At 34.6% G+C, this 15,714-nt stretch overlaps 1 protein-coding gene across 5 annotated transcripts in view; it reads left to right on the forward strand.

The window, feature by feature from the left end:
• Positions 1–15,714, forward strand: part of Lemd3 (LEM domain containing 3) — a 56,917-nt gene that overhangs the window by 14,063 nt on the left and 27,140 nt on the right. For all 5 annotated transcript variants that reach the window (XR_001175270.1, XR_001175267.1, XR_001175271.1 and 2 more), the window contains exons 2-4: positions 6,172–6,209; positions 11,134–11,200; positions 14,575–14,642. Coding sequence is in view for 2 of the 5 variants with exons in the window: in XM_013022094.1 (XP_012877548.1) it covers positions 6,172–6,209; positions 11,134–11,200; positions 14,575–14,642 (173 nt within the window). In the remaining 3 variants the exon portion in view is untranslated. The remainder of the gene's footprint in view (positions 1–6,171; positions 6,210–11,133; positions 11,201–14,574; positions 14,643–15,714) is intronic.

Here is a 15,714-nt window from a genome sequence, read left to right on the forward strand (position 1 = left end):
AAGTTCGTTTTTGACATAACAACTTGTACGTCTCATTGTTGTAATGGGTCCACCTGTATCCCTATTTAAACAATTTGTTTTTTCCCTTCCCCTCTTCTCTCATTCATTATCCTTCATTAGATTTGTATGTCTCTCATCCAGATAGGTGGGATTACAGTAGAAAGATTATGATTAGAAAAAGAATGATACCAAAGTGTACCTTAGGCAAGTTATATAATGAACCCCTAGATAATTTTATTCTAATTTATTCAGTATACATTAAGTAATCTGGGCCTGTTTTGTAACTTTAACTTATATTTCTAAAAGCCAGGAAATACTTGGAGAACTTTTAAAAAACAAATGGGCAAAATTTTTGTTGCAAAAAGAATGTCCTGTCTTTTCCACTCTGTCCATTTTTAGATCAGTCTGTCTGATGGCTAAGTGCAGAGATGTTTGATACACAGGTGCAGTGTTTGGCAGCTGTTGGAAATATTCCCTCACACTCCTATTCCTCTCACCTTCTTCATGTGTAATTATGGCCTGGCTAAGCCATTAATGGTAAAGATGGGATTTGAAAATTTGAATGTTCTGAAAAAGTACAACCCAGAGTCATTCAGGGAAATGAATTTAACTGCCTGGATGACTTTAGTTTTCTTAAGACTAATACCTAACCTTAAGGGCATAGAGTTAGAATTGTGAGGAGCTTTTTGGAAACCCATGTATAGAGTTATTGCCCTTTAAACTGAAATTCATTTGGAAAGGGCTTATGTTTATTTATTAGTCTCCTGCAGCCATCAAAATCAGGTGCCTAGTAGATACTTGATACATGTTTGTGAATCTCTTAAGTTGCAAGTAAGTCAAATGAAAACATTTAGATGTGATAAGGTATTAGAAATTAGGGCCTTAAAAAAAAAAACTCAGGATAAAGTTCCAAAGCAGTTGGAGCACTATTGTGAGAGAAAGAGCTCTGGTTCATTCTACCATGGAAGCATGGTGTACTACTGATAATACCTCCCAAACTGAATTAGAGAACTTATATTAAAGAGACATTTTTCCTTATCTAAAAATCAGCCCAGTATTTTTTTTATCAACTGTGTTTTTCCCTCACCCATCCACTCATTGTTATTTTATATCATAGGATATTAAAAAATCGGAAAGTTTCCTTAAACCAGGAGGAAAAACATTTTTTGTGGTTGTTCTATAATGAGAAGGACTCAGATATACTGAAGTTTGAATCTTACCTGTTTTTTGTTTTTTTGGGGTTTTTTTTGGTTGGTCATGGGTCTTGCCTGAGTTCTTCAGCTCAAGGCTAGCGCTCTACCACTTGAGTCACAGCACCACTTCCAATTTTCTGGTGGCTAATTGGAGATGAGAGACTCATTGACATTCCTGCCTGGGCTTGCTTTGAACCACGATCCTTAGATCTCAGCCTCTGAGTGGCTAGGTGTGAACCACTGGTGCTCAGCTTGAATCTTATCTTTTTTAATCCCAGTTTATTAAACTATATTTACCTTTTCATATACCAATATCTCTGCTCCCAAAAGTGGAATAACTTCTTTAACATAAAGGTGTTGTGAGGATAAATATACTTTTGGAGTACATGGCAATAGTATTTTCTCTGGCACATAGCAAAAACTCAGTAAATGTAATGTAGCTTTATTTTTCTTCAGTGGAGAGGGTTGTACACTGATCAGAACTACAGTAGCTTTGTGGCATTGATGAGATTGTTACACTGGTATGCCTTCAAGTTTCTGTATATCCTTATCACCCAGTATCTTCAAGGTATTAAGATAGATAGGGATTTTTGTAGTTTTGTTGGGGGAAGAAACAAACACCAAATAATTAGATCATAATATATGGTGGTCATAAAGAGAATGAGAATGTGAAGAGTGAGTTTACATCAAGTTACAAGTAGTACACATTCTTCATGGTTTTATCATAGCAGTAAACTGAGACCTCGGGATAAAATAAAGGAGAATGAAGACTTTCAGGTATGAAGATCAGACAGATCTGAAGGAAGTATTTTTGTGCTTTGTGTCTTCCAAATGCATAAAATAGAAACATGTAAGCACAGACTAAAACTTTCTGTGTTGATGCTGAGAAAACTGGAGGAAAAAATCATAAATGTGCTAATTGCTGTTTTCTTGGATCGGTAAATAGCAGATCATTCATTAATTTACGTTTAAATCAGAGGGTAGACCATACCTTAGTACTTCGGCCTTTCTTGTAAAGCATGAGCCAGATAACAGATGGTTCCAGTTTTCTCCCTTAGAGAAATAAACAAAAATGTTTAAACCTACAGAATCTGTACCTGCTGACTCTTTAAATCTTACCAATTTCATTTAATTTCTCACTTCTTGTTCTTTATCTACTCTTTCTAGCCATATTGACTTCCTTCCATTCTGGGAGTAACAGTCTAGACTTGGTACCACCTTACAACCTTCATATACCTTTACAGTCTTTAGATAAATCTGAAATTTCAGACATGTACATGGAATATTTCCTGTGGTAACTTAGATCTCTATTCAAATGCAATCTGAATATGAACTTTATCTTTCTATCTTACTTAAAATTTCTTACTTCGTTCAGCTATCAAGCATTATTCCTTTTGTTCTCCATCCAAAGTACATAAAATCAAATGGCATACTGTGTGTTTTTAATATTTGTTTGTTCACTGTCTCTTTGAACCACTGTAGAACATAAATTTCATGAAGGGAAAGGATGTTTTGTTGTTTTTGTACCTATTCATCAACAACTTTCCACAGACAAGCACAGAGTAAATATTTGTTAAACTATGTTTCTTCTGGGCTGTGAGAGAATAAGATCAATGTAGACTTCCCATTTTGGTCATTAGTAACCAAAAATGAAACCTTTCTGACAGATCGTCAATTTATTCGGTTCATATACACATATGCTTTGAAGTATACTAGCCTACAGAAGTGTTCACTGTTTCTGTTTATCTGGAATTCATAATGGCTTATAGATTTGATTTCAGCTTAAGAGTATGGTAAAAAAAAGTACACTTGGTAAAAGATTCAGTAAAACTAATAATGATTTTGAAATTGGTGAGGTTTGGATCAATACGTGTATTGTTAAATGTGGTGGGAAACAATTGGAATTTTGAGGGATCTACTTAAACATTGTAGGAACTTTAGTAATTTGACTAGATTAAAGTAAAGGTAAGTCAGAATATTAAGAAAAAGTTTGATATATTTGAAGTTTGCAGTAACCTAAACTAAAATATTGGAGAAGAAGTTTAGAAACCTAAACTAAAATATTGGAGATGAGAGAATAGATTTTGAAGTGCCACCTTGACATTACAATTTTAGGATTTGATAAGAACTAGAATCCATTTTTGGTCTCTTGAGGAGAAGCTGAACAATAAAAATGAAGTTGCAAAGTTTTGCTGGTAGCTTCGTTTGAAATGCTGTCATTTTCTCCCCTCTACAGTTGCCAAATTGGGAGGTGATATTATATATTTTCACTACAGGTGAAATATTTTTTACTTCCATTTAAGATTTAAATTGGATGAGGTTTATTCTTAATGTTTTTAGAAATAGTAAAATGATCTAGGAAAAATTAGGTAAATGAAAATATTTTCAGAAATGTGAGGACTTGTAGTTTACTAGAGTTGTTGGTTTTGGATGGAGTTTCCTTCTAAAATGCTAACCTCAAGGATGTTTTACTTATGTTATTAATTTAGCAGGTATGTCGGTTAATTTAGAAGGTGACAGTGTCATTAGGACATTTTTTTCAAAGAGGTGCATAGGACAGAAAGTATCCTCTTGGCTTTTTAGATTTTAGTCTCTCAGCCTAATATATTAGAGGCAGAAATCTAGAGGGTAAAAAAGGGCAGAGCAATATTTTACAACAGAACTATTGTTCTCGATTTTTCTCTGTAGTCTCATACCTTCCCAGTTGCTCCACACCTACTCTTCTCCAGCTTCTTGCAGAATATAACCCATTTACTTTACAGTGTTATAATGCACAGTAAAATATAAAGAGTAGGTTTAGCCTAGATGGCACAATCAACATTTTCAAGCATTAAATATATGTCTAATACTGTGCTTGGCTCCACTAGTGTGAATGTGACTAACACATGGTCCCTGTTGTGAGACCCAGTAGAGCAGTTTAGTCACAGAAATTTGGTTATGCTTTCATAGAGATACTTGAAGAGCCGGTTTTCTGTTGATAGTGCTGACAAAAAATTTTGTATAAATCTGATAAAATTGTGTTTCTCTGACTTTTCTTTGTAGACTTTAAAACTTCTTTTTTTTTCACATCAGAAGGGTAATGTGCCCACGTCGTAACAAGGTTTAGAGGGAGGCACATATCACGCAAGCGCGTGAGAACCCAATCATCACACTTATGAACCGGAAAAGGATCCTAAAACTTTTTTTTTTTTAGAACTGCCTTTTATATACTTACTACTTCATATAAAGAATAAGTAAAATTCCTGTTTTATAAAATATTATTTTGTCAATTTGTTGAAAGTCCATTAGTAAGGAATTTGGGGTAGCATATTGACCACAATATAGCTTCACATCAAACTGTCCAAAATTCATATTAAAATTAAACATGATATTGAACATATTTTTCCTATTCGTATGTCATCTTTAAGATATCTATTCTCCCTAATTCCCTTTTGAGGACTTTTGATATTTTTTGGTTGAATTTTTCCCCCCCCTAAATTTAAACCCTTTTGTTGTGTAGAGAAATGGCTAGAAATCCATTCTCAAAATCTCTTTTGATAACAGGATATATTTTTTCCCCAACCTTTTTTTTTTTTAATTGTACCTTGTTAAACTGGTCTCTCACATGAGCTTTCTTAGAATCAGGCAATTCCTGGTTCCTATGGGACTTCCTGTTTTCTCAAATAAAAATAGAAAAGCATCTCAGAAAGGAAAGCTGGTCAGTGTGAACTACTTTGTGAGACCAGTTAGTCTAAGTAATAACCTGGATTATACAGTATATGGTCTGTATAAAATACATGAAAAATTTAAATATTTGGGATGAGAGACGATTCTGTCTGAATAACTATGAGAGATGATACATATTTAGTTTAAAACTTGTTTATATTTTGGAGATGGGGTTAAGGAGATTGTATAAAAAGTATCAAATCTTTTCTTTATAATTTAATACTTTGTTAGAAATAAAGTATTAAAAAATGTTGATCCGGCTGTGAAGGTGGCTTAGTGGTAGTGTGCTTGCCTATAATGCATGAAGCCCTGGGTTTGATCCCTCAGTACTACATACACAGAAAAAGCCAGAAGTGGCACTGTGGCTCAAGTGGCAGAGGCTAGCCTTGAACAAAAAGAAACTTAGGTGGCTCACACCTGTAATCCTAGCTATTCTGGAGGCTGAGATCTGAGGATTGCGGTTCACAGACAGCCTGGGCAGGAAAGTCCGTGAAACACTTATCTCCAGTAAACCATCAGAAAACTGGAAATGGTGCTGTAGCTCAAGTGGTAGAGCACTAGCCTTGAGCAGAAGAGCTGAGGGACAGTGCTAAGGCCAGAGTTCAAGGCCCAGTACTGGTGCTATATATATATAGCTCCAATTCTGGTTTTCTGGTAGTTACTTGTAGGTAAGAGCCTCACAGAATTTCCTGCCTGGCCTGGCTTTGAACAGGGATCCTCAGATCTCATCCTCCTTAGTAGTTAAGATTACAGGTGTGAGCCACCAGTACCTGAGTAAGAAGATTTTTTAATCATTTTAAGTTGGCATTTTAAATGAATTTTTCAATTTAAAGGAAAATAATAATAATTGGTAGTATATACTTAGACCATGATCAATGATAGACATATTAAGAATTTCATACAGATGTATCTCACTTAATCCTGACAACTATATAAGGTGGGCATTATTGTTATCCCTACTTTATAAAAGAGAAAAACTACATTTGAAGATGTTAGCTTAAAGTGATGCTGCTAAGCTGGATTTGAGTTTAGAGCCTCTCATCAGAACAACTTGCTTTCTATGGTTATGAAGTAAACTAAAAATAGAGGTCTGAAAGTAAAAATACTACCCCAATTTTATTATCTTTAGTTTTTTACTTTGATTTTGTTTTTGCATTTTTTCATTCAGCTTTAGCAATGTACATGCTGCCACTTTAAGTACTTATTTAGAAGGATTTAAATTTTTATATTTAAGTTATGCTAATAGTTCTTTTTTTTCTCTTTTCCTTGATAGTAAAAAATCCCTTTGATGAAACATTTGGAAATATACAAGTAAGTAAAAGATCACAATACTGATATTTTATGTAATATTTTATATAATAAAACTCTTTAAGATGACTAACAACTAAAATTACAAAAGATTCTTTTGGTTTTAATACATGTTCTTATTTTGAGTATTCCTTAACATATAAAATTAAATCTGGTACTGATTTTCTCCTACAAGATGAACTATTTATTAGTGTGAAGCTAACTGCCAGGTAAAATGGAAGTCATCTTACCAAATGGCATGCCTTCTGTGTAAGATCTAAGTCTTACACTTAAAGTCTACCTGTTGTCTTAAATTGTTGATTGTCTTAGCATTTGTTGTCATCTGTCTTCATTTTGTTTCCTTTTGGGTCTTTTTTTTTTTTTTTGGTTGGGCTATTCAATCATCAGAGGATTGAAATGAAATATACTGATGTTTATTTAAGATTCCTTTCCTTTTCAAAGGATACTATAAAATCCATTTTAGACCTACATTTATTTAAAGTATTTTTTATTTACTACATTGTAGGAACTTGGAAGATAAAGATGTTGAAGCATTTTGATGGCTCAGATATAGTATATGTGTGTATATGTATGTACGCAATTCATTGTTAGTATTTTTTATTATAGGAACAATTAGGAAATTATTGTACTAGGTAATGTATAATGAATTAATCAGATCCACAAGATGGAATTATGAAACAACAGTGTTCAGCAATACTCTATAGTGACATTTGTTTTTAAAAGGCCGACTTTATTAGTTGCAATTTTGAGTCTACAGTGCCACAGTATGAACAAGACGGTTTTCTTTGGTTTAATTTTCATGGTGGCAAAACTGAAGTACTAAACCTCTGATTAATAGTAGTAATTATAATGAAGATAATGGCAATTCATTATAAGTGCTTATTCAGTCCCAGGCACCATCCTAAGTGTTTACAATCCATTATTTAACCAAAGATATAATACAGTGGAAAATGTCCTTGAAGAGAAAGCTAGTTGAGGAAAGAAGAGGGAAATATTTAAAGGAAACAACATATAGGAAAATTTGTTAGTCACTCACCTTTTTTTCACTCCTAAAATGAAATGACTGCTTTAGCATAATATGTGGGTCTTACTAGAACAGACCTTTACAATGTAGTTAATTTAAATTATACAATTATTTTTGTTTAATGCAGGGTTACTTGAAAACTTGTAATGTGTATTTATTTATAGGTCTTTAACGGAGTGATAGAATAGTTATACTTAAGTTGAAATGTTAGGAGACAAACTGAGAAAGAAGCATCACATCAACAGTAAGAAAGTAACTTTAAATAGTGATTTGTATAATTGCAGGTTCATAGTTAATTTTGTATACTTGATACTTAATGTAAGTAGGGCCAAGACCTTTCTATTTCTTTCTCAGCATTGATTTGTACACTTAATAATGTTTTATAAAAATCTTACTTAGACCATAATTCTTTGGCCATTTGGATGGCCAAATGAATTTGTCTCATATAATATTAAATAAATGAATCTCTTATATGATAGTATAGATCAATATGATTAAATTTTCATCAGAAAAATAATTCTTGGAAAAATTATAGTTGAGTTTTTTGAATACTGAATTTTTTTTTTTTTGTTCGGTCATGGGGCTTGAACTCTGTGCCTGGGCGCTGTCCCTCAGCTCTTCAGCTCAAGGCTAGCTCGCTACCACTTGAGCCACAGGGCTTACTTCCGGTTTTCTAATGGCTTATTGGAGATAAGAGTCTAACGGACTTTCCTACCGAGATCCTCAGATCTCAGCCTCCTAAGTAGCTAGGATTACAGACACCAGCCACTGGTGCATGGCTATGAATGCTGAAATTTTTTGCATGAGACTATAACACTATATATTTTGCTGTATGAGAACCAGCTCTGTCTGGTTAGGTTTTGGGGCTTTTTTTTTTTTTTTTGGTAATTATCCAATCCAGATCTGTGTATCAAAAGATTTATTTCTAGGTCTCTTGTGTTCATTAACGATATACCAAATATTCAAATTTTGTTTTGTTTTTAGAAGGAAAGTGAGGCTAGAATATATAAGAATATATAAAAAATATAAGACAAAAATGAAATCAGCCTCTTTTCTGGATCAGAAACATATTTCAAAACTTTCAGATACTTTAATTCCTTAGATTTACCAGATTCACCATGCTTTTCATAAACTACACTATCATTGGAACTCCCATATTGAACCTTGGATTGAAAATCATTTTTGTACTGTATCACAAATACATAGCTTTTAGTATCTTGGATTTCAGTACCTTTTACTGGGGCTTGAACTCAGAGCCTGGGCAATATCCCTGAGCTTCTTTTTGCTCAAGGCTAACACTCTACTACTTGAGCCACAGTGCCACTTCTAGCTTTTTCTGTTTATATGGTACTGAGGAATTGAACCCAGGGCTTTGTGTGTGCTAGGCAAGCACTCTACCACTAAGCCACATTCCCAATCTGCTTATTTACTTTTAAAGTCTTGATTTTGATGGCTTGGATTTTTTAGTCATAGGGAAGATAAGAATTGAATTGATTCAGAATCCTGTTGACATAGAAGTGGAGGCCTGGGGGTGGGGGAAGAAAAATGGAGTGGTTAGAAAAATATTAACAGGCAAGTAGGCCGGGCGCTTTGACTCACACCTGTAATCCTAGATCCTCAGATCTGAGGATCACTGTTCAAAGCCAGCCCGGACAGGAAAGTCTGTGAACTGTTACCTCCAATAAACCACCAGAAAACTGAAAGTGGCCCTGTGGATCAAATGGTAGAGCACTTGCCTTGAGCTGAAGAGCTGAGGGACAGCGCTCAGGCCTAGAGTTCAAGCCCCACGACTGACCAAAAAAAAAAAAAAAAAAAAAAGGCAAGTAGTAGTCAACTGAAGGAATAAGTGTTTTTTATTTCTGTCAGTCATATAACATTAAAGCAGAGACTTTGTAGGATCTTAGAGCCTTGGATGAATTTTTCTTTCCTATTGTCACTGATTAAAGCTTCATTTAATAAAAGCATGTTAGTTGTCAAATACAAACTTGTTCTCTTTCCTTGGACATACAGAATAAATAAAAATAAGTGGATGATTATATATCATAAAACATAAAAATTGTTACTTTCCTAATTTTGGTCCATGGTCATGTTCATCCAGAAATCCTGTTTTATTAGGCACATCAGGAAGGAAGGAAATAATAAAGCACAACCCCTGGTAATAAATGAGTTTCCGATAGTATGATAAGTCGTAACCCTGTCTCTTACCCTTGCTCATCATGTATATTGGTCTATCTTAATTGCAATTGCTCTTTTAAGGGTATTATATAGTCCCTTCTCTGGACTCCTTTCTGCTTTCAGGCCATCCCATATATTCTGATACTAGTACTGTTCCTTATTTGTACAAGTTGTATTTAATTTCTTTCTCCCAAATTTTCAGAATGAGGTCAAATTCTTTTTCCTAGTATTTAGAGCTCTCTGGCATTTAATTCAAACAACTTTTTCAGTAATTTACTGACAGTCAATCTAGTCTGCCAGCTATGTATATATAACCAGTGCTGTCATGCCTTCATGCTTTTGCTTATGCTATTCCTTCTGGCTGGAGTGCTGGTCAATTTCTATCCTTTCTTCAAAGCTAACGGTAGTAGTCTCTGTTTTACAAATGGGTCTTTCCTTCTCTCCCTATTCTGTATTTGCACTATACTTTGCAATTGTAATAGAACATTTCATACATCTGATAAATTGTTTTTATCCTTGAGAACAGGAATCATCTTGTTTATTGGGTTTCTCATTTTGCTCTCGGAGAACAGTTTTTCTAGCTTTTTAACTACCTTGAATTTTTGCCTTACTTTGATAAGTGATCATTTTTATGTAGGGTTATTTTTAAAGCACAGGAAAGGATTCATGTCAACCTGATAATATTCATGCCTTCAGTTTTATGTTATTGAGTTAAATTAAAACCAAACATGAAGGGAACATTGATGCATAAGAGCCTACCAGAACAATCTATACAAGCATGCTTTGTATGTAGAGAGATTGACATTTTATTGGTAGTAAGGGGAGTTTATTGTTTTGTTAGCACTGATCTTAATGCAGATTTCTTGTCTTCAAGAAAGTAAGGCATTGGGCTGGGAAGGTGGCTCAGTGGTAGAGTGTTTGCCTTGCATGCATGAGGCACTGGGTTCGATTCCTCAGCACCACATAAGCAGAAAAAGCCAGAAGTGGCTCTGTGGCTCAAGTGGTAGAGCGCTCACCTTGAGCTGAAGAGCTGATGGACAGCTCCCAGGTCCAGAGTTTAAGTCCCACGACCGACCACAAAAAAAAGTAAAGCATTTAAAGTGATAACATTTAGATTTATAAATTAAAGTTCCTTAAAATATAGTGGCTATTTAAAAATAATTTTGTCTTTCAGATCATGTAGCTTCAATGATTTTAAGTTCATTTCCCATTTTTTAAAGTTTTTTATTGTGAAAATAATGTACAGAGGGGTTACAGTTACACGAGCAAGGTAATAAGTGCATTTCTTATCCAGCATTATTGCCTCCTCCTCTGGTTTTCCCCTACCATCCCTTCCCTCCTGCCTCCTCAGTTCCACCCCCTTCTCCCTCTCCCGGTGCCTAAATTGTAAAGTTTGTTTTTCGGCATAGCATCTTGTACGTTTTGTTGTTGCAATGGGTCAGTCTGTATCCCTATTTAAACAATTTGTTTTTCCCTTTCCCTCCACAAATTATACCAACATCAAATACAGTAAAAATGGGTTATACTGCGGGGGAGGGACATACAAAGCAATAAAAATCACGTGGTACCTTATAAATACGTTAGACACAATAGCAAGAAAGAAAAAAACCACTTGTGTCCCTATCTTGGGTTTCATTTCGCTTAACATCATCTTCATTTCCCATAAAAAAATAAGAATGATATTTTTCTTGTAATTAGATATTTCATAATAACTTCTTTTAATTTTAGGAAAGTGAAAAAAATCTTATGATGAACACGTTATACAAGCTTCATGATCGATTGGCACAGCTTGCAGGTAATTGTCTTAGCACTGATATTCTAAAGATGTTTCTTAAAATTAATTTTGCCATGTTAAAAGTGATGTCAGTAGAAATAGTCTTTCCTAAGTACAGTGTTGTATTTGTGAAATATTTTCCCATCTGACATATGTATTGGATATTATATATATTCATCATATGCAAATTATATGTGTATTAGATTATTATACATATATATTATATCATTTTGAAATCAGCCAAATCCTCCCCTCCCCACCTCTAAACATTCTTTTTCCAGTATTGTGGCTTGAATTGGGGCTTCTTGTTCTTATTCAGCTTTCTTGCTCTACTACTTGAGCCATGCCTCCAGCCTTGCTTTTTATTGGTTATTTTAGAGGTATAGTCACATTGATTTTTTTTTTTTCTGCCTAGGCTAGCTTTGAGCCATGATACTCCATGTTTCAGCCTCCTTAGTAGCTAGGATTACAGGCGTGAACTACCAGTTCCCATTTTCTCTGTACTATTATCATCAATTAGGTGAATCAAGCAGGTTTCATTTTGATATATCCATATATGTATAGAACGTATCTTGATCAGAGTCACTCTACATCTCCCCTTCCTCCAGGCCAACTTCTTTATTAATAGTAACAAAATAAATAGTAACAAAATTCTGAATGCTTAAATTTCAATTGACTTGGATAAACAATGAACTAATTAAAATCTCGGATTAAATATAGCAGTGCATATTTTCTTTGGTGGTTGTGTAGACATCATTTTCTTGGGCAAACATATTATCCCAGACTGATTAATTGAATTTGTGAATTTTCCTTAAATTTTGCTCTTACTAAGTATTGAGAGCTTTCAGGTATTGAGAGTTTTCAGGTATCAGCACAATTTGAGTAATTTATTGTACATAAAATAGTATCAAGTTTATCATGTGTAAGTTGTCATGGCAGCATATCTGTTCATTACCTTCTTAACCTTTTGAAGTTATTTTACATATAATCTGGAAGAAGAGACTTTGGATTACCTTTTTATAAGCAGTTCTAAGAAAATTAAAATGGAGTCTGGTTTTAGTGGTGCCCACTTGGAATCTCAGCCACTTGGGGGAGGTACAGATTAACAGAAGATTGTGGTTTTAGGCCAGCATAGGCCTAAAATTTAAATTTTGTTTAAACAAAAACCAGCTATACTCCCAGCTATGTAGGAGATGTAGGTAGGAAGATTGTAGTCTGAAGCCAGCCCCAAGCAAAAATATGAAACCCTATCTGAAAAAAAGTAAAAAGAACAAAAAGCATAAGGCCCTTGTTTCAAACCCCGGTGGGCGGGGGGAGGGAGAAAAAAGGAAGTTTTTCAGTATTTTTTTGTATAGTATCCTTTTGTGGAAAGCTGATTATAGAAACCTAATAGATAAATGAGACGCTTCTTCTCTGGTTGAATAGAAGTATTTAGAATCTTAACAGTTCTCCATCCTCTTACCTATTTTCATTTTCTTGATTTAGATCCTTAAAAGCCTTGGTTTTACATTGATTTAATGGGTTTTATATTTATGTATTACAAGCCCATGACATTTAGTTGTTAATGCTTTAGCACCTAGAAATATGTTAGGAAATCCTGACATTGCTAATACAGACATTTAGAACCATTTCTATAGTATTGTTTTATGTTTTATTTTTTTGGGGGGGTCTGGTTGTGGGGCCTGAAATCTGGGCCTTTGCGCTGTCCCTCAGCTCTTCAGCTCAAGGCTAGCACTCTACCACTTGAGCCACAGCGCCACTTCCGGATTTTTTTTCTTTTTGCTTATGTGGTGCTGGGGAATCGAACCCAGGGCCTCATGTATGCAAGGCAAACGCTCTACCACTGAGCCACCTTCCCAGACCCTATAATATTGTTTTATGATGTTTTAGTCTGTAACACACTAGGTCAACATAATCTGGATTGCATATTAGAGTTCTTTTTGTACAGTAGGATTTGGTAGGGTTTTTCTTTAGTGCCAGTTAGTAAATATTTTATGTTTTGTGGGCTATATTACCTCTCTGACACAACTAATCAGTTTTGCCATTACAGCATGAAAATAACCATACATACTATGGAAATGAATGAGCTTGACTGTATTTCAATAAAACCTCATTTATAAAAACCAGTGGCAGGCTGGATTTGGCCGTGTGCTATAGTTTAACTTCTAGATTTTCTGAATCTGATTATCTGAGGATTCATTGTAAAGCTTGATGATTTGTTTAAGTAAAAGATACTCTTCCCTTCTTATAACAGTCAACCTTAAAATCTGAATTCTTGGGCAAAAATGATAAAGAAGAACATGGTTACTTTATTATAGAAGATTTTATAAATAATTTCTCCTAATTATTGTCCTTTTATGTTGAAAATCCTTAAAATATTTGAGAGAAACAGAACAGGGAAAATTATAACTTAAGTTCAATGTGAAGAAATTTAGCCCAAAGTAAAAGCTTTAAATTTTCTTCTTAAAAATGATTACAAGAAAAGACAAATGTAGTTTTCCAAATTTTTGTAGCATATCGCATTGTAGAAACAAAGTCATACTTAGGAACTTCTATCTAATTTTCCTGTTGCTCTGTGTTAAAACAATGTTTTAGGGATGCCTTGTTAAAGATAGGCTTAGTTATACTCTGTAAATGAAAATGTTTCCGTACAATAATAAGTTCAAAATTACTTGAGTCCTTGAATTATCGGCTCTAAGAATAGATGTGCTGTGCTGACTGAGGTGCAGGTGGCTCAGACGGCTAAGATCTGAGAATCGTAGTTCTGGCAGCAAAGTCTATGAGACTCATATCTCAATAAACTGCTCACAAAAAGCAGGAAGTAGTGTTGTGGCTCAAGTGATAGAGCACTAGTCTTGAGCAAAGGAAGCACAGAGACAGCACCCAGGCACTGAGTTCAAGCCCCAGGACCAGCCAAAAAAAAAAAAAAAAGAAATGTTGGTGGCATGGCTTCGGTGGTATAAAGGGCCAGCTGAACAAGCACTAGGTCCCCAGTCCAAACCCTGATACTGCCAAAGTCAAGAGAAACAACAGATAGAGAAACAGAAACAGAATAGATGTAGACGTTAGCACAGAGAATTTGTTGAAATTTTCTTTAGCATTAATATCTGTAGAGGGCCTCCTGTGTGCCAAACTCTGTGAAAGTAGCTGATCACTGTGACATGGTGTTTATATTGGCTTACAATGAAGTTAGGAGCTTATAAGGTAGATTTTCATTTAGTGTTTGTGTAAGGATTGTTGTTTATTTAGGTTAATTATTGGAATTCCTATATCTTTCTTTACTGTTTATAATAATATAACCTATAATTATATACTTTTTAAAATGTAAATTTTATTTCTTTTCTGTTGTACAGCATTTTAGAGATTGAAAATTAATAATATGTTAATCTTTCCAGGAGATCATGAATGTGGCAGTTCTAGTCACAGAACACTTTCTGTCCAAGAGGCAGCTGCATACTTAAAAGTAAGCAGTAAAATTAGAATGTTAATAGCTTAATTTTTATACTTTATATAAAACATTGCTACTTATATTAAAAGTATTTTGTTTTTATTTTAATTATGATGTTAAAAAGCTAGCTTGGGATTACTGTTTGATGTAATGTAAATTGATACGATAAAATAGAATTACTCTTTTTTTTTAAGCATTCTGTTTAAGGGAATGTGCATTAATTTGAAAAGGGTAAAACACTGATAAAAGCAGGCATAGTGGTACATGCCTTTAGTTTCAGCTACTGAGAAGGCTGAGGCAGGTAGATAATTTAGAACCCAGGAGTTTGAGGCCACCTTGAGCAGCTTAGGAAGACCCTGTTTGAAAAGAAGAGAAAGGAGAGGAGAGGCGGAAAAGCGAGAAGGAAGGAAGTGGAATAGTAGTAACAGGGAATTTGAGGTGGGTGAGTAGCACATTAAATAGCAAGTGAGAATCCAATCATTTATTTAAGATCTATTCTAGATCCCTTTCATCTCAGGGTATTATGATGATTTTCAGGTGAATTAAACTATAATTAGTAATCTTTGGGAAATTCTAGATGAAAAAGAAAGGCACTAGAAGGTTAAAGATGGATGGGTATCATTCTGTTTTCTAAAAGGGGAAACTGGAATTTGAAAAACACACTAGAAAACTTTATGCCAGTACAATCCTATAAGAATAATAATGATGTGAATACTTGCAAGTAGAAGTGTTCATCCTCAGGTGCTGGTTGGTGTGGATTCAGTGTGAATGAGTCATGTCAAATATAATTTCTCCCTTTTATTTCTCTTCTAAAATATGTGGTAAAAAAATACCTTACATGGCCGGGCACTGGTGGCTCATGCCTATAATCCTAGCTACAAGGCTGAGGTCTAAGGATTGCATTCAAAGCCAGCCAGGCCATCAGAGTCTTGTGAGACGTTTATCTCCTGCTAAAAAACAAATCTGGAAGTAGAACTGAGGCTATCCTTGAGCACAAAAACTCAGGGACAGTGCCCAGGCACTGAGTTCAAGCTCAAGAAACAGTTTGCGTACACACACACACACACACACACACACACACACACAC

This window comes from Dipodomys ordii, unplaced genomic scaffold (genome assembly GCF_000151885.1).
Source record: "Dipodomys ordii isolate 6190 unplaced genomic scaffold, Dord_2.0 Scaffold3, whole genome shotgun sequence".
NCBI lineage: Eukaryota > Metazoa > Chordata > Mammalia > Rodentia > Heteromyidae > Dipodomys > Dipodomys ordii.